Source organism: Cervus canadensis, chromosome 28 (assembly GCF_019320065.1).
Source record: "Cervus canadensis isolate Bull #8, Minnesota chromosome 28, ASM1932006v1, whole genome shotgun sequence".
Lineage (NCBI taxonomy): Eukaryota > Metazoa > Chordata > Mammalia > Artiodactyla > Cervidae > Cervus > Cervus canadensis.
The window spans coordinates 40,085,582-40,110,387 of record NC_057413.1 but is presented as its reverse complement, the minus strand read 5'-3'; the positions used below and the strand labels follow the sequence as shown (position 1 = coordinate 40,110,387).

The 24,806-nt window shown below is 53.3% G+C and overlaps 1 protein-coding gene across 3 annotated transcripts in view; it reads right to left on the bottom strand.

Moving 5' to 3' along the window:
- The window catches only part of PACSIN1 (protein kinase C and casein kinase substrate in neurons 1), a 64,811-nt gene that overhangs the window by 4,693 nt on the left and 35,312 nt on the right, over positions 1–24,806 (bottom strand). Inside the window, exons 1-7 of one of the 3 annotated variants that reach the window (XM_043450552.1) lie at positions 24,224–24,246; positions 3,789–3,913; positions 2,724–2,880; positions 1,364–1,599; positions 832–987; positions 554–729; positions 90–210 (exon numbers count right to left, since the gene is read on the bottom strand). In XM_043450552.1, the coding sequence (XP_043306487.1) occupies positions 90–210; positions 554–729; positions 832–987; positions 1,364–1,599; positions 2,724–2,880; positions 3,789–3,851 (909 nt within the window). In that variant the 5' untranslated portion in view covers positions 3,852–3,913; positions 24,224–24,246. Of the gene's footprint in view, positions 1–89; positions 211–553; positions 730–831; positions 988–1,363; positions 1,600–2,723; positions 2,881–3,788; positions 3,914–23,921; positions 24,169–24,223; positions 24,247–24,806 lie in introns of those variants that run through there. The other 2 variants (XM_043450551.1, XM_043450550.1) reach the window with 2 other exon arrangements.

Sequence of the window (24,806 nt, the reverse complement as noted above, 5' to 3'; positions counted from 1 at the left end):
ACCAGGGGAGCAGTCAGGCTGGGGGGCTGCCCCCTGAGGCTCCTTCCAGCGGTTTAGGATCCCTCTACCCCATCCCCACACATCCTCACCTCAAACTGGGGCCAGTTCATGGGCATGCCAGGGCCGCTGGTGCTGCGGAACCATCTGAGGTCATCCTGGGCATCAGCCCCCCGGATGGCCTGCTCCAGCTCCCGGTACACTTGGACGTAGCTGTGCATGGGGGAGACGGGGCGGTTCAGGGCAAGATGCACCCCAGCTTTGGTGAGGACCGAAGCCCGTCCAGAGGACCAGGGTGCTGGCAGCCAGGAATCAGGTGGCTTTCGAAGTGCAATCTCTGAGTGGGCAGCTCCAGGCATGCCCTGTGGGCACTCTTCTCCATCCCCATCTTAGTCGCTCACCCATCCATCCAAGCACCTGTCCTGAGGATCTGGCGTGCGTCAGCGCTCACCCAGGCAGCCACCGGCCCCTGCGGCCCTGCCCTCCCCTTCCTGCCACTGGAACGAGGGCTGGGAAGCCCTGCTGCCCCCGCTCCCGCCCCGCCACCCCCAGCTACCTGCTGCTCTCGGCCAGGTTGAGATGACGTTTGATGTCCAGCAGCACCTCCTTGAGGAAGACCAGCCGCTTTTCCTCGAACTGCTGGCACTGCTCAAACACTTGCTCCATGCCCTCCATGTACTGGGGCGTGGTCTTGCCCACGTCGTCCAGCACCTTCTCATACTTCTCCTGCGTCTACGGGCACCAGGGCAAAGCGGGAGTGAGGCCCAGGCCTGCAGCTCCCCGCCCCGCCGCCACCCCCTCCACGGGGCCCCGAGACCCCGGGCTGGCCAGCACCTTCTGCACATCCTGCTTGCACTTGTCCACTTTGTCCTGCAGCTTCTTCTGCTGCTCGGAGGTGACTGACTGCTCCGTCTTGCTGTTCATCTCCCGGGTCACGGCCAGCTTCTCCTCTTTGCAGGCCAGATGGTAGGCCTTCTTGGCTGCCTCTAGCTGTGGGGAGGGAGGTGAGGGGGCAGGGCGCCTACTCGCATGCAGGAGCCAACGAGATCACTGTCCACACGTCCCTCCTGCCCGCTCCGCCGGGAGCTGTGTGTGTATATACCCTTAAAAGGCAGAAGCGGTGCAGGCCCCGGCTCCAGGTATCAGGGGGCAGTGCCCACCCACCTGCGCATATGACCCTGCACTGCTGGGCCCATCTGTGCATGCATCCTCCTGGCAGGCAGTGCTGCTCCCCATGGGCACAATCCCGGGGGGCAGTGCGGTGCCCGCAGCATCTGCAGACGCCCTCTCTTGGCTCAGTCTGCCCCCCCAGAGCCCTGCCGCCCGGCCTCGCCCCCTCCGTGGCAGCCGCCTGCCCACCAGGCACCTCCTTCATCTTCTTGGCCCAGGGCTTCTGGGCCTTGCGGAAGCCGTCCTCAGCCTCCTTGGTCTCCTTGAAGCCGCCCATGATCTGCTTGTGGTAGGCATCCTTCTGCCAGTTCTTGACCTTCTCCAGGTCCTCGTTCAGCAGGCTGTTCTTCACCTCCTGGTGCAGCTCGCTCACCTTGTCGGCCTCCGTCATTATGGCACCCCAGGCCCGCTCCAAGCTGCCATACTGTGGGCCTGGGGAAACGGCCGGGGGGCCACCAGGTCCTCATCACCCCCTGCCCAGAGGCCCCCCTTCATGCCTCCTTTCTCTGAGGCTTTCCCCACACTTCCCATGGCAGCAGGAACGCCCTCCTCTGCTCTCCCGATAGTTTTATCCATCCTCCAGAACAGCCCAAGAACAGCCACCACCTCCAGGAAGCCTTCTCTGAATACTCTATCCTCACATAGCTCCGCTAGTAGCCCTCATGAATTCTTCTTATATGTAGGTAGCATCTGCCTCTGGGCCTGCTCCCTGTCTCCCCCATTAGCTTGTGAGGCCCACGGGGGACAACCTGGACCCCATGAGTTCTCACAGGCCAGCTCTTGGTGCTCTAGGAATGTAGACGGAAATGTAAAAGTGAAGAATGAACTGGTGACGTAACAGGAAGCCACTGGACCCAGACAACCCACCGGATCTGGACCAGGGCAAACAACAGCTACCATAACATTTGTATGTGGGCCACATTAAACGCCCTGAATTTGACAGTTGAGCTATGATTACATAAACAAATGTCCTTATTCTTCAGCAATACGGTGAAGGATTTAGGGTGAAGGGGCATGTCTCCAACTTAAATGGCTCAGAAAAGACATGCCTATAAATAGAGAGGGTGTGAGAAAACAAACCTGATAAAATATGAGCTGGTGAGTCTGGGTGAAAGGTAGGTAATTCTCTGTACTATTCTAGAAGTTTTTCCCTAAGCTTAAATTATTGCAAAATAAAAAGTTTTGTAAATTCCCTAGTGGCCTCGTGATTAGGATTCCAGGCTTTCACTGCCCGGTGGACCTGGGGTTCAATCCCTGATCAAGGAACTGAGATCCTGCAAGCCCCGTGGCGCAACCAAAAAAAAAAAAGAAAAGAAAAGTCTTCCCCCCCTCCCCAATCCAATCCAAAATTGCAGAAAGTGGAGTTGACCAGGGACAGGGAGGCCTGGGTAGTTTGGGAGGGGAAGAGTGCGCGGGAAGGGCCGGCGCCTGCAAAGACCCAGTGATGGGAGGTTGCAGGAGCATCCAGGGGCTCGGTGCTCCCGGAACTGGGCAGTGGAGGGCTGGTTAGCGCCTGGGTGTGCGCCCGGGCCGGGCACGGAGGGGAGAGGGGGCACCTTTCTCGAGGAGCTGGCGCCAGCGCTTGGCCCAGTCGGTGAGCTGCTGCGCGTAGGCTTTCTCGATCTTGGCGCGCTCCTGCACGCAGCTCATCAGGTCGTTGCACAGCCGGTGCCCGTCATCGATGCGCTTCACCGTCCGCTTGTAGTTCCCCACCTGGCGGCGGAGCAGCGAGCACGACTCCCGCGGGCCCCCCGCACCCCCCGCCCGGCCGCCCGCCCTCCCTGGCCGTCGCGTCCTGCAGGAGGCGCCCCGCCAGGCCTCCCGGGCCGCCCCGCTCTAACGCTCTGGGGGTCCGAGCCCTCCCGCTTTGGGAGGCTCGGACACCCCGCCTCACACCCTACCGTCTGGACGCTCTCCGTCCCGCTTTAAACAGAATTTCCTGGCTGTCACCAAGTGCAGAAGAATATTTATAATTTGGACTTGGACTCAGATGAATTATTCATTCTGTTCTTGCCGTGCTAAATCTATTATATTTATATAGAGTCATATAAGCGTTGAGTTGAGCTGCAGCTTCTTGACATAATATTATGTTTTGTAGACATCTCATTAAACACTTATTAATTTAGGTTTGGCAGTTTGCGGCACTTAGGGGTTTGGAAGCCAATGGAAAATGCCTTTCTGGGTCTCAGATATTTGGGGAGGCTCCAGCAATGCTGGCTTGGCTCCGCCTCTTGGTTGCGGGGTCCCCAGGGCACGTTGGCACCAGTGCCCCGCCCCTTGCCCATGGCACAGAGTTGGGGGGGCACAGCTGTGAAACCCCAGGAAGCTGTAAAGTGCAGCACTTGCCCTTGTGAACTCCTTGCAAACAGCAGTCTGAGCCAGGGCCCCCAGGGCAGGGTCAGGAGGGCCCTGCTCCACACTGAATTCTACAGGGTCTCTGCAGGGTCAGCGGTGGTCTGTAGGAACTACTTCATGGCAACCACCGCCTGCTGAACATGGAGGGCTCCCGAGGGGCCCCAAGGGCTGAGGGGCAAGGGCTGAGGTCGTGGGTGGCTGGGAGCCTGGTCTCCACGCAGCCAGGCTGCCGGGTGCCTGGGACCCGTGGAGCACCTAAGACTCACCTCCCAGAAGCTGTCAGTGGTCTCCTCCGGAGCTAGCGAGGCCTCGTCGTAAGAGCCAGACATGGTGCGGCAGTGGTGCGGTGGACAGGTGGGCAGTGGCGGTCAGCACGCGGGCTGCTCACGCGCTAGGAGGGCAGGAGAGAGACCCCTGGAGATGAGGGGAGCGTCCCAGGTGCCCCATTCCAGGCCCAGGGCCCTAATGGGCTACGGGACTCCACAGGCGTGAGCCTTGAGTTGTCTGGGGGCTTCCTGTCTACAGACCGGCTCCTCATCCCCAGGGTAACCCTAATATCCACCCTGTGGCACCCCTCGTGCCCACCCCGCAGCTGTTCCTCCACGAGCCCTTCACTCCATATCCTTCCCATCCTCCCCTTCCCCCAAGTCTGTCCTCCAGATCCAGTGTGGGCACCTCCTCTAAGAAGACTGCCTCCTCTCCCCACCAGAACCATGCTGTCTCCAGATGGTTTTATGCTCCTGGACTCTTAGAGATAAAACCTCGGGCCACATAATTGCATATTTACTTTATATAAATCTGCGGTTTGCTTCATAGACACACACAGCCCCTCAAAGGCAGAAACCACATCTACTTTTGTGCATGTCCTACACCCCCTCCCCAGGACCGGACACCCTGTTAGGGCCCCCTGGGGCTCAAATGAACCCCAGAAGGCTTCTCAATCTTCCCCCTTGGCACTGCCCACCTGTCACAGCTGAATCCTTGCACCAGGCCCAACAGACCCACCTCAGCTCCTCCTCCCCGCCCTGCCTCGCCATCCCCAATCAATGCAGAACCCCTGGTCTCAAGCCCCTAGAATCTCCCTGAAGCCCCACCCGGCGCCTGGACCCAAGCCCGTCGGGAAGCTGGCAGGAGGCCACCTCCCGCCTCGTGCCCAGGCTCAGCGCCTCCTCAGTCCTCTGAGCTGCGGAGCTCCTGGAAATGCCCTTCTGGCTGCCCTGGTGCACAGTCTCAAAGCCTCTACTAGCCACTTACGTGTCTGCTGAGAGTCCTGGACACGGGGCTTCGGGCCCACAGGTCAGGCCACTGCAATCTGTGCAGACACTGGGGTGGCTCCGTGTGCCCTGGATCTGTCGGCAGGCATCACGGCTCTCCAATCTAGGCCGTGTGTTGCCCCCAGGCTGGGCCAGGCGCTGCCCGACTCCCACCCCCACCCAGACCTCACTGCCAGCTCTAACAAGCATGGCTCAGTAGTCAGGAGACAGAACACAGAGAGCCAGGGTCTTCAAAGGGGCAGTGAGTCCAGGACGGGCCTGACCCTGAAATGGAGCAGGACCCTCTGATCCTTGACCCCCATGTCTTCAGCCTGCCTTCTGTCTGTGGAAAAACTTCAGTCAACGAATCAGTTTAATCAGAGAAACGAGAAAATGCAGAACCAAGACTGAAAGTCTACAAGACTAAACAAGTCCAACAAGACTAAATAATAATCGTTTAGGCTTTAAGCAAAGTCAAAATCATATAGCTCCCCCTCAAGGGCTATAGATAACACTCTGAGCCATATCCTGTGAGCTGTCTTATAGACACTCACTGCAGCCATGACCTAAGCTGCCGCAATTCCAAGAGCTGGCCTCGAAGAAATGGGAATAACCTGACCCTGGTACTGAAGATTAATTGTACTTAAAACAATCAAGATGACAGTGATCAGACCACCACATGACCAACTTCAAGATGACTGTCAGAGCTGCCTGTGTTGTTTCTGCAAGCAGCCCCCTCCTTGCACCTATAAAAGCTCTTCCCCACTGATTGTCAGGGAGTAAGGAGTCAGCCTTTGGATAGGAGTCTGCCCTCCCTGCCAGTCTGCCGGCTCTGAAATACAGCAACCTTTCCTTTCCACCAACCTTGCCTCTTTCCTGTCTTTAGAGCAGCAAGCAGCCAGACCCCTACGTTTGACAACAGTTTTTGGCACCCACTGCGGGGCTGCTGCACTCACAGTGCCTGGCTCCCGGGGGGTCCTCCCACGACCACATGCTGGGGCGGCTGTGAGGAGCCCGCTGCTTGTGGTCAGCTGGCCCCAGGAGGTGGGTTTGGGGGGACATTCCTAGCAGCTGCTGAAACCATTTGTTTCGGGGATCTGCCCTATTTCTCCCCTGCTCGGCATAACTGGCTGCCAATGTACGTTTTTCCTTGGTGGAACGGAAACAGGCATCTAGACCCGCTGACAGGCTCCAAGACTGAGTAAGTCCACCAGTATGCACCCAGGCAAACTTCTCTTTTCAGCTCGAAGTGCTATTTGGACATTTTGCCAATTGGTTCTGACATGTGTCTGAAGCTGAGGACAATTTGTGTTGGGAAAGTATTTATTTGGGACTCCATGCCATCCTCTTGGAAGATTTGTGAAGTTCTGGTGTGTGAGTGCATATTCCATGTGTGTGAACAGAAAAGTTTTAGCAATGAGGTCACTAAAAGAAAAAGGTAACTTTTTTTGTTCATTTTAATTTGTATTTTTAGGAAAAAGATAAATTATTTGGCCACACCGTGTGGCATGTGGGATCCCAGTTCCCCAGTGAGGAATCAAACCTGTACCCCTGTAGTGGAAGCACAGAATCTCAACCACTGGACCACCAGTAAAGTCTCAGAATCGTTCAAGAGATGGGAATACCAGACCACCTTACCTGCCTCCTGTGAAACCTGTATGCAGGTCAAGAAGCAACAGTTAGAAATGGACATGCAACAACAGACTGGTTCCAATTTGGAAAAGGAGCACATCAAGGCTGTATATTGTCACCCTGCTTATTTAGCTTATATGCAGAGTACATCATGAGAAGTGCCAGGCTGGATGAAGCACAAGCTGGAATCAAGATTGCCGTGAGAAATATTAATAATCTCAGACACGCAGATGACACCACCCTTATGGCAGAAAGCGAAGAACTAAAGAGCCTCTTGATGAAAGTGAAAGAGGAGAGTGAAAAAGTTGGCTTAAAACTCAACATTCAGAAAACGAAGATCATGGCATCCAGTCCCATTACTTCATGGCAAATAGATGGGGAAAAAATGGAAACAGTGGCAGACTTTATTTTCTTGGGCTCCAAAATCACTGCAGATGGTGACTGCAGCCATGAAATTAAAAGACGCTTCATAAAAGAAAAGCTATGACCAACCTAGACAGCATATTAAAAAGCAGAGACATTACTTTGCTGACAAAGGTCCCTCTAATCAAAGCTATGATTTTTCTAGTAGTCATGTATGGATGTGAGAGTTGGACCATAAAGAAAGCTGAGTGCTGAAGATTTGGTGCTTTTGAACTGTGGTGTTGGAGAAGACTCTTGAGAGTCCCTTTGACTGCAAGGAGATCAAACCCATCAATCCTAAAGGAAATCAGTCCTGAATATTCATTGGAAGTATGGATGCTGAAGCCAAAACTCCAATACTTTGGCCACCTGATGTGAAGAACTGACTCCTTGGAAAAGACCCTGATGCTGGGAAAGAATGAGGAGGGAGGAGAAGGGGATGACAGAGGATGAGATGGTTGGATGGCATCACTGACTCGATGGACATGAGTTTGAGCAGGATCTGGGAGCTGGTGATGGACAGGGAGGCCTGGCGTGCTGCAGTCCATGGGGTCGCAAACAGTGAGACTGAGAGTCAGACTGAGAGACTGAACTGAACTGAAAGTCTCAAAGCTAATTTTTTAAACAATATATGACAATAGTATTCTTTAGACTCTGGAGAAAATTGGTTGAGATGAAACTCTTCTGAAATTCCAAAAGAATTTTGAAATTCTTCTTGTTCTTTTTGCATATGTAGTTAGAAAAAGCTAGCTTGGTAAAATACTGTTTTCAGAATTCTGACAAAATTCTGAGAGAACAAAAATACGCCTGGGAGAAAACTTGAAGTTAACTCTCATCATGTCCTTGAAATACAAACAAAGTCCACTTTGCCTGAGACTTCAGCCTTGGGTTAATTAGCAGAACTTCAAAAGATGTTGGGTTTATTAAACATGCATCTTGTACCATATTAAAGAGAAATTAGGTTATGAGAAAAATGTAAGTTGTTAGAGGTTATGGAATATGTTCTTAAGTTTGCCAATCAGTAAATGCTGGCCTAACAGTTCAATTACTTGTTTCTTGGCTTTGTTAAATTTTTTATGGGTTAAAAATTGAAATATGTGATGAAAGCTACTAAAAATGAAGCATTTCAGTCTGTAAAGCAAATAGGATATCTGTTGTCAATGAGAAAAAGTATAAAGAATGCAGATATTTTTGTTGAAGAAAAAATTATGATAATAGTTTTGTCCTAGAGCTAGTTGTTTTCAGATGGAGAAAAATAAGGGATGAATCATATGGATACAAAAAGTGATGAAAGATTTGCAGAAAAAAGTGGAGGGGGGACTCTGAGAAAAGAATTTTGTATGCTGTCAGGAGTGATTTAAGATTAGATTGGATTTAAATGAATCTTTGTTATTAATAGTAAGCTGGTATAAGACTAGAATTTGGTTTTTGTTCTCCCCCAAAGTTTCCTAGAATATCGAGCTGCTTTGGATAACAGACTTCAAGTTTCTTTCTCGAGCTAACTTTGCGTATTCCAAAGGGCTCCCAGACACTCAGAAGAAATAGTGAAGTAACTAGGATTTGTCTTGCTTAGTTGCTCAGTCAGGTTCAATTCTTTGCAACCCCATAGACTGTAGCCCACTAGGCTCCTCTGTCCATGGGATTTTTCAGACAAGAACCCAAGAATGTCCATGGGTTGCCATTTCCTCCTCCAGGGGATCTTCCTGACCCAGGGATCGAATCCATGTCTCCTGCGTCTTCTGCACTGCATGTTCTTTACCTGCTGAGCTATCAGGGAAGCTCTAACTAGGATTATTTGGTAAGTTAAATAATATGGACAACATTTAATAACTCTCAGATCCTACTGCTGAACTAGGTAAGAAATTTAAAGAATTCTAATGGAAAGCTGGGATTCCCGGATGGCTCAGTGGTAAAGAATCCGCCTGCCAATGCAGGAGACACAGGTTCAATCCCTGGGTCAGGAAGATTCCCTGGAGTAGGAAATGGCAAATCACCCCAGTATTCTTGCTGGGACAGAAGACAGAGGAGACTGGAGGGCTACAGTCTGTGGGGTTGCAGAGAGTCGGACACTACTGAGCACGCACAATGGAAAGTTATTGTTTTGCTTCAAACCATATTTTTGACCCCAATGCTTAGGATGGAAAGAATTTTCTAGTGAAGTTATCATAGAGTACAATTATTTATGATGTGTATCACTGCTGGCTTTAAGTTCAAACTACCACATAATCACACTCATTTCACATGCTAGCAAAGTAAAGCTCAAAATCCTTCAAGCTAGATTTCAACAGTATGTGAACCAAGAACTTCCATATGTTCAACCTAGATTTAGAAAAGGCAGAACCAGAAATCAAATTGCCAACATCCACTATATAATAGGAAAAGCTAGAGAATTCCATAAAAACATCTACTTCTACCTCACTGACTATGCTAAAGCCTTTGACTGTGTAGAATCACAACAAACTGTGGAAAATTCTTAGAGATGGGAATACCAGACCACCTTACCTGACTCCTGTGAAACCTGTATGCAGGTCAAAAAGCAACAGTTAGAAATGGACATGGAACAATGGACTGGTTCCAAATGGGGAAAGGAATACATCAAAGCTATATATTGTCACTCTGCTTATTTAACTTATATGCAGAGTACATGATGAGAAATGCCGGACTGGATGAAGCACAAGCTGGAATCAAGATTGCCGGGAGAAATATCAATAACCTCAGATATGCAGATGACACTACCCTAATGGCAGAAAGCGAAGAGGAATTAAAGGGCCTCTTGATGAAGGTGAAAGAGGAGAGTGAAAAAGCTGGCTTGAAACTCAACATTCGAAAACAGAAGATCATGGCATTTGATCCCATCACTTCGTGGCAAATAGATGGGGAAACAATGGAAACAGTGAGACACTTTATTTTTCGGGGCTTCAAAATCACTGCAGATGGTGACTGCAGCCATTAAATTAAAAGACACTTGCTCCTTGGAAGAAAAGCCATCACAAACCTAGACAGTGTATTAAAAAGCAGAGATATCACCTTGCCTACGAAGGTCCATCTAGTCAAAGCTATGATTTTTCCAGTAGTCATGTACAGATGTGAGAGTTGGACAATAAAAAAGACTGAGTGCTGAAGAACTGATGCCTTCAAACGGTGGTGCAGAAGACTCTCGAGAGTCCCTTGGATGCAAGGAGATCAAACCAATCAATCCTAAAGAAAATCAACCCTGAATATTTATTGGAAGGGCTGATATTGAAGCTGAAGCTTCAGTACTTTGGCCACCTGATATGAAAAGCCGACTCACTGGAAAAGACCCTGATGCTGGGAAAGATTTTTGAAGGCAGGAGGAGAAGGAGATGACAGAGGATGAGATGGTTGGATGGCATTATTGACTCAATGGACATGAGTCTGAGCAAACTCCAGGAGATGGTGAGGGACGGAGGCCTGGCATACTGCAGTTCATGGGGTTGCAAAGAGTCAGACATGACTGAGTGACTGAACAACAAAAAAAAACTAAAAGCATATGTACAATGCTTGTGTTACAATTGAGTATTAGTGCTAAAATGGATAGCCTATCAAATGTTTCCCCGTGAGAACACCTCTGTTCTTGTTTGTTGGATCTGATTAGTTTCCCCTATCATGGAAAACTAGGCCAATAAACAAAAAATAGGCCTAGCACCGAGGGACCTGAAAGGAGCCAGTGCAGGCAACTGAGCAACAGCTGGCAATGCTGGAAAAATATATTGATTATCAGTGCTTTCTATGGAAAGATTTGTCATTAAAGGGGGAAACATACATTGTATGTCTTGCAAACAAACACTGTATATATGTTTGATATACAAACAAACATTGTATATCTGCTTTAACCACTAAGGGGGAAACAACACATTCAAAGAATAATACAAGATGCATTTTGATTATTATCCTCATTGTAATATGTCTACTGATTTTCAAATGTTTGTCCAGGTATTATGACCAAGTAATCAAAGAGAGAGGTAATGTTTTCACAATACAAAATGTTGATGCTAAGTTTGGAAGTTGAGATTATTTCCAACTTTGTGTCCATTCCCAAAATTATGGAAGACTGTGCCTCACTATGCCACTCCAATACTCTTACCTGGAAAATCCCATGGACGGAGGAGCCTGGTGGGCTACAGTCCATGGGGTCGCTAAGAGCCAGACAGGACTGAGTGACTTCACTTTCACTTTTCACTTTCATGCATTGGAGAAGGAAATGGCAACTCACTCCAGTATTCTTGCCTGGAGAATCCCAGGGATGGAGGAGCCTGGTGGGCTGCCGTCTATGGGGTCGCACAGAGTCAGACACGAGTGAAGTGACTAAGCAAGCCCCTGGAGAAGGGAATGGCTACCACTTCAGTATTCTTGCCTGGAGAATCCCAGGGACAGAGGAGCCTGGCAGGCTACAGTCCATGGGATCTCAGAGTCGGACATGATGGAGCGACTAATGCTTTTACTTTCACAATGCCCCACTTCAGTAGAAAGTCTCCATAGCAGATGTTGGACCATTCCCTCAAAGCTTTGGGGAAAACTGGAACAGAAATGGAACTAAAACAGGGTTCCTCTACCAAGTCTGTGATTAACCTCTTTGTCCAGAACTTTATTCTCTTCTTCTGTACCTGTCCCTCCTCAAGACTGAGGAGTATCAAGGAAAAGGGGGTACTGAAATGGAGCAGAAACCTGTGGTCTTTGTCCCTCATGTCCTCAGCCTGCCTTTTGTCTTCGGAAAAACTTCCAATGAGTAAGTTTAATCAGAGAAATAAATGAGAAAATGCAGAAACAACGGAAAACAGTCAACAAGACTAAATAATAATGGTTAAGTCATTAAACATAGTCAAGGACCATTAGTTCCTCCTCAAGGACTATAGATAATATTCTGAGCCGTATCCTGTGAGCTGTCTTATAGACGCTTACAAATAAAACCCCCACCAGGTGGGAGAAGTTAACTACATGGTGACTGACTATAGCCATGACAAGCTGCCACAGTTCCAAGAGCTGGCCTCAAAGAGAGGGGAACAAACTGATGCTGGAACTAAAGATGAACTGTGCTTAAAACGATCAAGATGCTCTATGTCAAAAAACAAACAACCCAGTCAAACAATGGGCAGAAGATTAAAATAGATATTTCTCCGAAGAAGGCATACACATGGCCAAAAAGAACACAAAAAGATGGTCTACATCACTAATTATCAGACAAATGCAAACCAAAACCACAATGAGGCGTCATCTCATACCGGCCAGAATGACATCATCGGAAAGTCTACAAACAATAAATGCTGGAGAGGGTGTGGAGAAAAGGGAACCCTCCTACACTGCTGCTGGGAATTGATACAACCACTAAAGAGTGTGGAGGGTCCTTAAAAAAGCTAAAAACAGAACTACCATATGGCCCAGAAATCCCACTCCTGGGCATATATCCAAAGAAAACCATACTTCAGACAGATACACGCACCCCTGTGTATCTGTATCACAGCACAACGTACAGTAGTCAGGACATGTAAGCAAACTGAATGTCCATCAACAGGTGAATGGATAAAGAAGACGTGGTCCATATATACAGTGGAATACTACTCAGCCATAAAAAGAATGAAATAATGCCATTTGCAGCAATATGGATAGACCCAGAGATTTTCTTACTATGTAAAATATATAACTCATATGTGGGATCTAATTTTTAAAAAACGATACACATGAACTTATTTATAAAACAGAAGCATACTCACAGACTTCTAAAATAAACTGAAGGTTAACAAAGGGGTAACATGAGAGGGAAGGATAAATTAGGAGCTTGGGATTAACATACACACACTACTATACATAAAATAGACAACCAGATTCTGGCAGTCCAGGGGTTAAGAATCCACTTGCCAATGCAGGGGACACAGATTGGAACCCTGGTCCGGGATGACCCCACACGCTGTGTAGCAACAGAGTCTGTGTGCCAGAACTGTGGAGCCCGTGTGCCCTAGAGCCTGAACGCTGCAAGGAGGGTCGTGCCCGCTCGCCACGACTAGAGAAAAGCCCGCCTGCAGCAATGAAGACCCAGAACAGCCAACAAGTAAAACAGAATCAAATTTTTAAAAAATAAAATAAAAAATCATTATTTAAAAAAAAACAACCAACAAGGACCTACCATAGAGCATAGGAAACTATACTCAACATTCTGTAATATGAGTGAAGAATCTGAAACAGAATAAATATATGTATAACTGGAGCACTGTGTTGCACACCTAAAGCTTGCACAACACGACAGTAAATCAACTATACTCCAACAGAAAATCAAAAAAATTTTAAAAAACCAAGATGACGCTGATTAGACCACCGAACGACCAGTTTCAAGATGACTGTCAGAGCGGACTGCACTGTTTCTGTGTGTAGTCCCCTCCCTCCGTCTATAAAAGCTCTTGCCCCCCTGATTGTCGGTGGCGGGGAGTCGGCCTTTGGACAAGCGTCTGCCCTCCCATCAAGGTTGCCAGCCTCCAAAATAAAGCAAACCTTCGGCCAACCTTGCCTCTTTAGTGGCTTTAGAGTGGCAAGCAGCTGGACCCCCCCCCTTTTGGTAACAACCATATTAGCAGCTGTGAACCTCGAGCCGGGCACACCTCCGACACTAGGAGCCTTGGCCAGTGAGGACGCGGGCAGCGCGGGCAGGGAGAGGCCAGTCTCTACAGGCTTCAGCGCTGGGTGGCCCTCCCCTTCCGGGGCCTCAGCCTCCCCATCTGTCCAGAGCTGGGTGCTCTTTTCCCAGTAACCACCCAGTACTGCCTCCCCACTCCTCGCAGGCACTAAATATATCTTGTTCCTCTCACCTTGGCAAAGCCTCAGACACACTTTCCCACACTCATGCACAGCAGTGGTGGGTGGGCGGGAAGGCAGCTGAATTCATCAAGGGAGAAAGAAATGAGTCTGAATTTTTTTCTTCTTAATTTGGCACTTTTCAGTTAGAAAGCAATACTTGCTTCGTAAAGAACATTTTGAATTTAGGTTTGGAGCAGTAAAGGGCAGGGATGTTTAATGAAGGACCCCCAAGGGGGTAGGTAAATAAGTATCCTGGGGTCAGAGCCCACCCAGAACCCTTGGAGTCAGCAGCTGGAGGTGGGGGCAGGGACATCCCCATCACAGGAGCGGTTGGACCCACCCCTGGTGGTGGGGAAGGGATTCAATACAACCTTGTTGGAGGGAAATGCACCACCCCTGGGAATTTTACCTTCCAGCTAGCTAGGTGACCTGATGCCACTCAATTTTGTTTACTGCAGCCCTGCTTATAGGAACCAAAGGCTGGAAACAACGCAAATGCCTGGCCACAGGGGACCGGTTAAGTAAATCACGACGCAGGCCTGCAACAGAATGCTCTGGTGTTGAATGGAAGGAACCCTCCAAGCTATGTCACTAAAGCGAAACGAGCCTGGTTCGGCACCGTGCGCCTGGATGCTTCCATTTCTATGGGGGGAAATACAGGAGCAGAGAGTATTTTTGGAAAGCTGAGTAATGGTGGTTGCCTTCGGGGAACTGGGTGGCTGGGGGATGGGAGTGGGCATTTTCACCATGGGTCTTCTTGTGCCTTTTAGGTTTTGCCTTGCATAAACTGCATGTTCTTTTTAAAAAGCCTCCAGCCTTGCAAGGGAGGTGCAGACATAGAGAACAGACGTGTGGACGCAGGAGGGGAAGGAGAGGGTGAGACGAACGGAGAGTAGCATGGAAACATACACTACAAACGTAAAACAGACAGCCAGTGAGAATGTGCCGTATGACTCAAGGAGCTCTGTGACAACCTAGAGGGGCGGGATGGGTGGGAGGGAGGTCCAGGAGGGAGGGGACATATATATATACCTATGGTCGATTCATGTTGATGTATGGCAAAAAACCAACACAGTATTGTAAAGCAATTATCCTGCAATTAAAAAAAAAAAAAAAGCCTCCAGGCTCCAGGTGTTGGAGGAGCGCTGAGTAAGCTGGAAGCCAAGACGAGGTTGTACTTGAAGTGTGGAGGGAGGGGACAGCAGTCAAGACTTGGCAAGTCAGGCTAGGAGGGAATGAATGAGAGCAAAGGCCACTCTCCACCCTGTCCAATCCAGGGAGGGTGGAACTGGCTGTGGTCCCACCCTGGATGCAGGCAGGGTCTCCTGGCTCCCGGCTGAGGCAGAATGTGCAGTGGAAATAGCTCTAGCCTTGGGATTCCTGCTCTGCCACCAAGATGCTGTGTGATGCCGGGCAATTCACATGGCCTTGCTGGGCCTTGCTGTCAAATGTGAGTGATGCAACCAGACTGAAGGATTAGATGAGACAGAGGAGAGGACCCAGCCCACTCTCACCCTGGGACGGACGCGCAGAGGTGGCCCAGGAGGCCAGGCAGGCAGCATCGGGATGGGGAAGTGGGAGGAGGCATGGGAGCCTCCAGCACCGCGTGGCCAGACACACCACCCCAACTCACCCCTGCCTCCTCCAAATGGCCTCATGCCCCCACTCAGGGTGCAGGCGGGCGGCCTCACTCTGGCAAATGCCGGGGCCTCCCTGAACGGCGGTCAGGGGCTGCCGTCACGGAGCGTGGCTTCTCTCAGGTCAGGAAGCCAGTGTGGCCAGAATCTGCTGCTCCCAGTGGGTGAGCCCCATCCGCGCTCAGCGCTCCTCAGCCCATCAAACGGGCACAGCGCCCATCTGACCTTCCTCGATGTGGCTGTAAAGCTGTGAGGCCCAGAAAGCCCTTTATCCCTAATGACAACAGTTGGCATTTGTGGAGCGCAGACTTGGGGCCAAGGCCTGTTCGCACGTCTTGACGGCTCTAACCCCCACCGCAGCCCTGGAAGGCGGGGGCCGTCGTCACCCCCACAGTGCAGATGAGCACCCAGGGGCTGAGACCTGACTCAAGGAGACTACCAGCTCTCACTACGGATTTGTCACCTCTGTTGCTGGAATGGGGGTGGGGGTCCCTTTTCAGGGTGGACCCTCTCTATCTGCATTGCAGGAGACCCGGGTTTGAATCCTGGGTCAAGAAGATCCCCCGGAGAAGGGCATGGCAAACCACTCCAGGATTCTTGCCTGGAGAATCCCATGGACAGAGGAGCCTGGCAGGCTGTGATCCACGGGGTCACAAAGAGTCGGACATGACTGAGCAGCTAACACCAACACTAACCTCTCTGTGGAGTCACGGGAGGTGCCAGGCCTTTCCGGCCCACAAGGATGGTGCAGCCCTTGGCATAGGTGTGGCATCAGCGGTGCGGGGCTCTGGCCCCAGCTTGACTGCTGACCAATCAGATCTAAGCCAGCTTGCCCCATGGGGGTCCCAGTTTTCTAACTCGTATGATGAGAAAACAATACCTGAGCCTTCAAAGATCTAATAATAAAAGGGTAGTAAGCTCTTTTTGAAAAACACAGACCCCTCCGAAAATCTGAAGTTTCAATGCTGGCCTTGACCTTGCCTTTAGAGAGAAAGGAGCCCCAGCGTGAAAGGTGTCCCCCCTCAGGCCCCAAGCCCACTGCTAGCTGCCTTTAAAAGACCTTGAGGGCAGAGGCTGTGGTCACGTTCCCTCAACCCCTGACCTGGAGAAGGGACAGAAGAGTTAGGAACATGAGCCTCAGGGGTGGAACGGGGAGGGCAGGCCCGGTGTGGACGGCACGGTGTGGGCTTGCACGGCTTTAGCCACTAAAAACCACAGGCCTCGGAGTCATCCAGCTCCGCTTTCTCCTCCCACCCTCTACCCAGCCCATCAGCAGGTCCCGAGCTTTACCCTCAGCCACGCTGGCCCCAGCGCCCCCACCTCCCCACAGTAGCCTGGTCCTCCTGTCTCTGACCTTGTTTGTCTCTCCCCAACCCTGGTCTGTTCCCCAGGCAGCAGCCAGGAGGAAAGTGGTAAAAGCTAAATCTGACTCTTCCAGCACACTACTCACATTCCTCCCATGGCTCCCCATTTCTGCTGAGGAGTCCAGTTCCTTGCCAGGAGGCCCTGCATGACCTGCTGGCCCTCCCCTCGCCCCTCTGGCCTCACCTCCTACCATTCTTTATCTCCTCCAGCTCCACTGACTTCCTTGCTGTTCTAACCCCAGGGCCTTTGCACCTGCTAGGAATGGTTCCCCACCCCCCACCCCCAGATTTCCAGTTCTGCTCCAATGTCCTGACCTCCCCCCATTTCAACTCTCAACTCTTTTTCCGCCCCAGCTCTCCTCCTTTCTCCCTTTCCTCCTCACTTTTGCAATCTGCATAACACTTGTCACCATGCGACAGTCTCTCAACACAGTAGTCATCATGCTTGCTGTCTTCCTCTCCCACTTAAAACATCAACTCTGTAAGCCTAGCGATTTTGTCTGACTCTCTGCTTATTTTATCAACATCCAGAGCAGTGCCTGGCACATAGTAAGTGCACAAGACTTATTTATTGAATGAATGAAAAAAATGTCAACCTTTTGGAACATTCATTCAGTAAATAGCAGAAACACTGAATTCTGTACTCTAGAGTCAAACACAGTCACCTGCACAGTCGATGTCCAATAAATGCTGATAAAGACAGAACCAAGAGCCAGCATCCCAGAAGAGTGGGGATCCCAGATTCCTCCTGTCCTCTGTCTCTGGGCCCCTTCCTCTCCTCCTGGTCAACCCTCAGGGTCCAGTTCCACGGTCTCTTCCTCCATGACTCCCCGTGATGTTTCTGCCCTTGGGGAGGTGCCCTCCCTCCTCAGGGACCCGAAGTACAGACAAAATAGGTGTCAACAGCCTCGGCCTGTCACCCCCCTGCTTCACTCTCCCTTCACATCAACCACAACCATTTCTGAGTACCCACTGTGTGCCAGTCTCTTCATACACTCTATTTCTAATCCTCATAACAACCCATTAAATATATAAATGAATCATAACAACCCCAAAATATACACAATGGAATATTACTCAGTTATGAAAAAGGATGCATTTGAGTCAGTTCTAATGAGGTGGACGAAACCGGAGCCTATTATACAGAGTGAAGTAAGTCAGAGAAACACAGTATAAATAGAGTATATTAACACATATATATGGAATTTAGAAAGATGGTAACAACGACCCTATATTCAAGACAGCAAAAGAGACACCATTTTAAAGAACAGACTTTTAGACTCTGTGGGAGAAGGCGAGGGTGTGACGAGATGAGAGAATAGCAGTGAAACATGTATATCACCGTATGTAAAACAGATGACCAGTACAAGTTCAATGCATGAAGCAGGACACTCAAAGCCGGTGCTCTGGGGTGACCCAGAGGAGTGGGGTGGGGAGGGAGGTGGGAGGGGCGTTCAGGATGGGGGGCACATGTACACCCATGGCTGGTTCATGTCGAAGTATGGAAAAACCACCACAATAATGTAAAGTTAACTAGCCTCCAATTAAAGTAAATAAATAAACTTTAAAAAAACCACATTGAAATAGGTGGTGACTTCTCTGCCTTCTCTGAGACTCAAACACGTTAAATAACATGTCCAAGGTCACACAGCAGGGGGGAGGCAGGGTCAGAGGCAGACCCAGGGGTGAGTCCCTCCCCTGCTCCGGTGCCCAGAGTCATTCCACGGGTGTCACCCTAGCCCTCCTGGCCGAAAGGACCAGCTCAGCTCAAACCTGGACGGGGCCCCGGGAAGCCAGAGCTGCGTGCCCTCACCCAGGGCGGGCCTCAGCTTCCACAAACGTTCCCACAGCTCCCCAATCCTCAGGTCACCCAGACATGAACGAGTTCACTGTGCCTGGCCTGGGGCCACACAAGGACCCTCACAAGCCCCTGCTGGGGCTTCCGAGGCAGCAGGAAGGGTCCAGGTCAGCTGGAACACGCTGTCCTCTCGGCCCTCCCTGTGACACACACCGCCAAGCTGACTCCGGGTTCTGTTCACACCTTCCCTGCGGCCTGGGGTGCATGCCATCCTCCTTCCCACGGATCGCCTCTCCGCAAAACTGCCCTGCTTCCCTTCGAGGGCCAGCTCAGTGCCCCCAAGACGCCCACTTCACCCCACACCCTGGTGCAGCTCCTCAGCACGCCCGCCTTCAACCACGCCTCGCTGTCTCAGGAGGCAGCCTGCTCTCCCCCAGGTCAGCCCTAAGAGCAGCCGGTTACGGCCCTGCCGTGGGGCCGGACAGGGCAACCAGGTTCGAATCCCAGCTTTGCCACTTTACGGGTGGTGTGACTTTGGCAAATGGCTTAAATGCTCTGTGCCTCAGTTTCCTTATCTGCAGAATAGAGGTGATGCTACCCCCAACCCCACGGAGTTGGTGTGAGTTCACCGTTATTATTACCGTGGGTATTATTACACACACTCCCCAGAGCTTCAGAGCTTTCAAAACAGGAGGCTGTCTGGGTGATCTCCCTGGTGTTAGTCCTGCAGCTGTGTCCGACTTTTTGTGATTTCATGAACTGTAGCCCGCCAGGCTCCTCTGTCCATGGAATTCTCCAGGCCAGAATATTGGAGTGGGTTGCCTTTCCCTTCTCCAAGCGATCCTCCCCACCCAGGGACAGAACCCGAGTCTCCTGCATTGCAGGCAGATTCTTTACCCTCTGAGCCACCAAGGAAGCATCTCCCTGGATGCCCTCACATCTCCTTCTCCCCTCTATGGACCAACATTCCCGCAGATGTTTGCTAAGGACCGAACCGTGTCCCCTCAAGTTTATACAGTGATGCTCTATCCCCGCGAAGTGACTGCATTTGGAGACAGGCTTTCAGGAGGTGATTAAAGTTAAATGAGTTCACAGGGTGAGGTCCAATCCAACAGGATCAGCGTCCATGTTAAGAGGAGGAAGGGAGGGACGCGCCTTCTCCCCAGGCTCCAGCAGATGGGGGCGCCGGGTGAGGACACAGCAGGGCCGCTGTCGACAAGCCCGGAAGACGGGTCTCACCAGGGCCCCAACAGGCCCTCGATGTCGGACTCCCAGCCTCCACACTGTGAGAAATCAGTGTCTGCTGTTTAAACCGCCCAATCTGTGGCGATCTGTTACAGCACCCCAGCTAGGACCGCTTTCCATGAGATGGCTGGGCTTCATCTAGAACCCCAGGTCTCCAGGTACCCTGGAAAGAGAAAGTCCCAGACCTGGCTTCATCTTGCCTTCTTCTCATTGGATCTAAAAACCAGACTACCCAATCTCCATCTCCTGTGAGGTGGGTGACCCGGACAGTCCCCAGAGGCCCTGCCTCCAGAAACTATAAACCCCAAGGCGGGGAGGCAGCAAAGGGATGGAAGCAAATGGGGAGATTGAGCAAGGCAGACCTCCGAGAGACACAGAGCTAAAGGAAATGGGTGGGCCCATCCCAGGAGGAAAGGGTGGAAGGGACCCTCCCCTCCCCTCCTCCCAGCCGCTCCTCAGACCCCAGACTTCAGCTCCTCACCCTCCCCAGCCTTTCCCCTCTTCCTCCAGCTCCACCAGGCCCCAGGCCCTCCCTTCTGCTCTGCGCTACCCCGCTCCCAGGCCAAGCGGGTGGGGTGACATCTCATTAGGCCCACCCACCTCTAGGGAGCCTGGAAGCCCGTTCTGGGTGCTGCAGGCTGAGCAGGGAAGGAGACCAGGCTTCCCCCACGGGGCCTACACTGCAGCGCAAGCAGGAAACCAAGCAGTGGATAATATCACTCATTAGATGATAAACGTTAACAACAGCTAAAGAAAATCAAGCCGGGAAGAGGGAAGTTGGGGCAGCCTCAGGTAACGACCAGCTGACCTGGTGGACACACACCCCGGCTCCCCACCTTCCTGGGGGCTCATCTGGGGCGTGTCCTACACTGCTTCTCTGAGGGGCCCGCTGGATGGAGACGCCGCTGCCCACAGCGGGAACCTGCTTAATCAAGAACGCTTCCTGCCTCACCTCCACACGCTCAGTGTTTCCAGGGACCACCTCCCAGTGACCCACTCTAACCACAGCCCCGTCTCAGGCTCCACAGACGGGGTGGGAGCTGGTGGAAAGACAGGGCCCTGTCCTCTCTGCTGTGGGTGCGTCTCCTCGAGACCACTCATCCCACAGGCGGATGCTCTGTCCTGACAAGGTGTGTCCTGTCCCGAGCCCTCTGCATCTCCAGTCTGGAGGGGCAGGAACCAGGTCTGCCCGCCCTGGGGGCGATGCTCCTGGGGCGTGCACCGCAGGTTTTCCCGAAGGCACAGAACTCTGAGCAGGGAGGAGGGGCCCCCCCCACCCCGAGCAGCACTCACTCTCTGCCCCTTCCTGGCTGAGGAGACCTCTGGGGCCACGGCTAGGCAGAGAAAGGCAAGAAGCACGCACTCGGTCTTTGAAGGACATCTTGTCCCACTAGATGCCCTGGGGCAACTGCACAGTCCGGGGTTGGCGGGGAGAGTGGGCACTGCATCCCTTCCCTTGTGAGGCTGAAACCCACCTGCCCGTTACCCTGCAGAGGCAGGGGCGGGCAGCCACTGAGCCAGACACTCCTGGCTTTAATTGCAGCCCTGATCCTTCCAGTGCAGCTCCGTGCTACAGTGTGAACAAGCCAGAAAGCTCTCTACCTCGAGGAGCTGACACTCTAAAGGGCTGGCAAGACAAGAAACTGGCCAAAAAAGTAAATGATCAAGTGTGTTAGAAGGTGACAAAGGCTCTGGGGAAGAACAGGGAAGCGGGGGGAACAGGGAGGGATGGTGGGGGCTGAGGAGTGGTTTTGTTTTACACAGGCTGGTCGGAGAAGGCCGTTCTCAGAAGGTGGGATTTGAGCAGAGTCCTGAAGGAGGTAAGGAAGGGCGCCATGCAGATATCTGGAGGAAGAGTGTTCAGGCCACGGGAACAGCCGGTGCAAAGGCCCTGGGGTGAAGCCCAGCTGCCAGGGTTGAGGAACAAGGGGGCCGCGTGGCTGGAGCAGGGGGAGTGAGGGGGAAGGCTGAAGTCAGGGAGGCTGACTGGGAGGTGATGCAGACACATGGTGGCTTGTAGGTCAGAGGGAGGCCTGTGACTCCCCCCTCCCCCGGCATCGAGTGAGACAGGAGCCATTGCAGGGTGTGAGAAGAGGTGGGGTGTGACCTGACTTAGGTTTCAAAAGATCCCTGGCTGCTGGGGGAGGTGAGGGGGAGCATGTATTACAGGGGGCACCTACTGGCAGGCAGCTGCAGCCCCCCCACCCTCCCCCCTAAGTGAGGGAAGATGGCGACTCGGAGCAAGGCGCTAATGCCGGAAGCTGGTGAGAGGTGCTTGGAGTTGGAAGATAGTGACTTTGGGGCCAAGAGGATTTGCTGATGGTTTGGATGTGAAAGCGAGGAGTCCAGGTGGTGCTGGGGTTTGGGCCTGAGCGCCTGACAGGGGGGTGCTGCTTCCCGAGATGAGGAGTACAGCAGAAGGACCAATTTAAGGAAGCCTGGAGCTCAGCTTTGGAGCCCTGAGAGACAAGTGGAGATGCTGCTTCCTCTCCCCAGACCTCCTACACCAGGGGCACGCGGGGAGGGCCAGCCCAGGCCAAACTGCTCTAGTCCTGGGGCCTCTGATGCTCCTGCAGCCGCCCTTCAGCTCCAGCCGATGCAGGGAAGGCTGCGGGGGGTGGGGCGCAGGTGCCCTGGGCTGTGAGCCCACTGGTGGGGCTTCCGTTCTGGTGCAATGACTGCCCCAGAGTCTGGGGGTAACAGAGGAGACAGAGCGAGCAAACGCAGAGCCCAGGACGCGTGGGACGGAGAAAATGGTGGAGAGGGGGACTGTGGCCTAGAGAAGGCCAAACAGGAGCAGGAGTTCTGGGGAAGGGTCTGCTCTTTCCAGCTTCTGCCAAAAGAGTCTGCCCTCCAGGCCTCACTGGCCCCTGTCCTAGTGGGGATGGGATGGACGCTGGTCGGAAGGAGAGTGCCAGGACTCGGAGACAAGGGGGCGGTGCACACCGGTTACTGGGTTGCTGGCTTCTGAGCAAATCTGCACCTCCCCACCCAGTTCCTGCCACCCCCAGGCCCACCTTCTCACCTGGGCCCTTAACCTCGAAGTAGGAGACCTCCGTACCTATATTCAGCAAGTGCAACTACGGCTTGCAGAAATGAATGAACGGAGCTACGTCAGCTTCTCAGCACGCATCCCCTGACCCCATCACCTCGGCCCTATACCAGGGCCCCCGAGTGCCCAGGGAAGGGGGAGCTCCAGTGTGGTGCCGAGACCCAGCCAAGGAGCCAGCCCAGCTCTCAGGGGCTGCTGGGGATGGAGGGCAGGTGGGAGAATGGGGCAGACCCTTCGGGTCCTAAGCCCCCTGGGCAGGCTGGAGGTTGACACACCACCCCCTGTCCCCCTGGGCTGGGATCTCCCCCCACGCTGGCCGAGGCCCTTCAGCTGTGGCCCAGGGGCCCCCGGGCCGGTGCTCTGCGCCCACTGCTCTGCCACAGGCCCTCATGCCCGCTCTGTGCCCACAGCCAGGCAGTGCTGCCCAGCTCCTCCCCAGGCCCGGCCCCACCCCCTCCCGGGCAGCAGCACAGTCTCCTCTGCAGTGCCCTAGCTCCCCCAGCAGCGTCTGAGTCCATCCCGGGGGCCACGCTGCAGAGGGACAGAGAGGGGGAGGGAGGGCCTTGGGCACCCCACCCCATCAGGGCGGGCCCCCACCCAGCATGGAGACCCTGGGCTTGCGAATGGGCCAGGTGGGACAGGGCCCTTTGGGAGATCTGGGGGAACTGGGTCGACCGGGAGAGCAAGGAGGGGAAGGGCCAGAGCCTGGGGGAGAAGAGAGAGGTCTCCTCCCTGACCCGGGGTCTAAGCCCAGGCCCTGAGACCACAGGGGGGGCCAAGCTGGTGTGGGGGTAGGAGGTGGGCCTGCTGGTTCCCGATGGCCAGGGCCTGGGACTGCCCCTAGCGGGGGTGGGGGACATCCTCCCCCCCCCATCCCCACTGCCACCCCCCTCAGCCTGGGGAGCAGCAGTACCACGGGCTCCTGGAAGCTCTGGCCCCTGGGGCCCACTCTGCGAGGGAAGGGGCACTTCTCTGGTAAGGACCTGTGGCAGGGGTGCAGAAAGGGACGGAAGCGCAGAGGGCCAGTAACGGGGACAGTCCTGATGGGGAGGACCCAGCTTCTGCAGAGGGCCTCTGGGGACGCAGGCTGCGTCCCACCAGGCCCATTGGTCCCAGGGCTTGCTGCCGGGTCCTGCCGGTAGGAAGGCAGGAGCGGACGCCGGCCGCAGTCTCCGGACAGCCTCTTCCGGCTGTCCCCACCGAGATGCCTACCTGGGCCCGTCTGGGCACCAAGCCCCGGGCACGGAGGCGCGCGCGGCCCCCGCTGGGCCAGGCCGGGGCCGAGGGGCCGGCTGCCCTCCTCCTGCTCCGTGGCGGCGGGCGGGGAGAGGGCCTGGCGCCCGGGCCGGGGGCTCTGTCCTTCTGGGTTCCCTCCACCACTCGCTCGCGAACGCAGCGGCTCCAGGGCTGCAGACGCCGGCTCCCCGCCCGCCGCCCGCCGCCCGCCGCCCGCCGCCCGCCGCCGCCTCCTCCCCGTCCCTCCTCCCGACCCGCCTCCTTCTCCCGCCGCCCACCTCCGTCTGCTCGTTTCCATGGCAACTGGGCAATGCTGGCTCAGACAGCCTCCCTCCCGCGGACACCAGGGGACGCCCGCCTCCCGCGCGGTGCCCGCACCTCCAGGCGGGCACGCGCACGCTTCACCTTCCCGGGCTCCGGCAGCCACGCCCCACGGCGGGGCGGGGCAGGGGTCCCCAAGACCCTGCCTCCCAAAATGCCTTCAAGAATTTGGAAGTTGCATCTTTCCACATGCTTCCCTCAGGTCCTTAAAATGTTACCATGTGTCGCTCTGCAAAACATTTCTACTTGCTTAATCACTTATCATTCAGTCACTCCTCAATTTCAGACTTGATTTTTCTGGGTCAGGCCAAGTGTGAGATGCTCCTCTACGATCTCATTCCAAGAGATTCCATACCCATTTTACAGATTGGAAACTGAGGCCCATAGTAGTAAAACAACCTGTCTGGGCATCCAAGGCTCCTGGGCTCCTTATTGGCAGCGAGGCCTTGTGATTCTAATTCTGGTGTTGCTCCCAAGGCCAGAGCTGTCCCACACACCCCACAGCAAACATGTACTCCACATGTATGACCCATCCACACC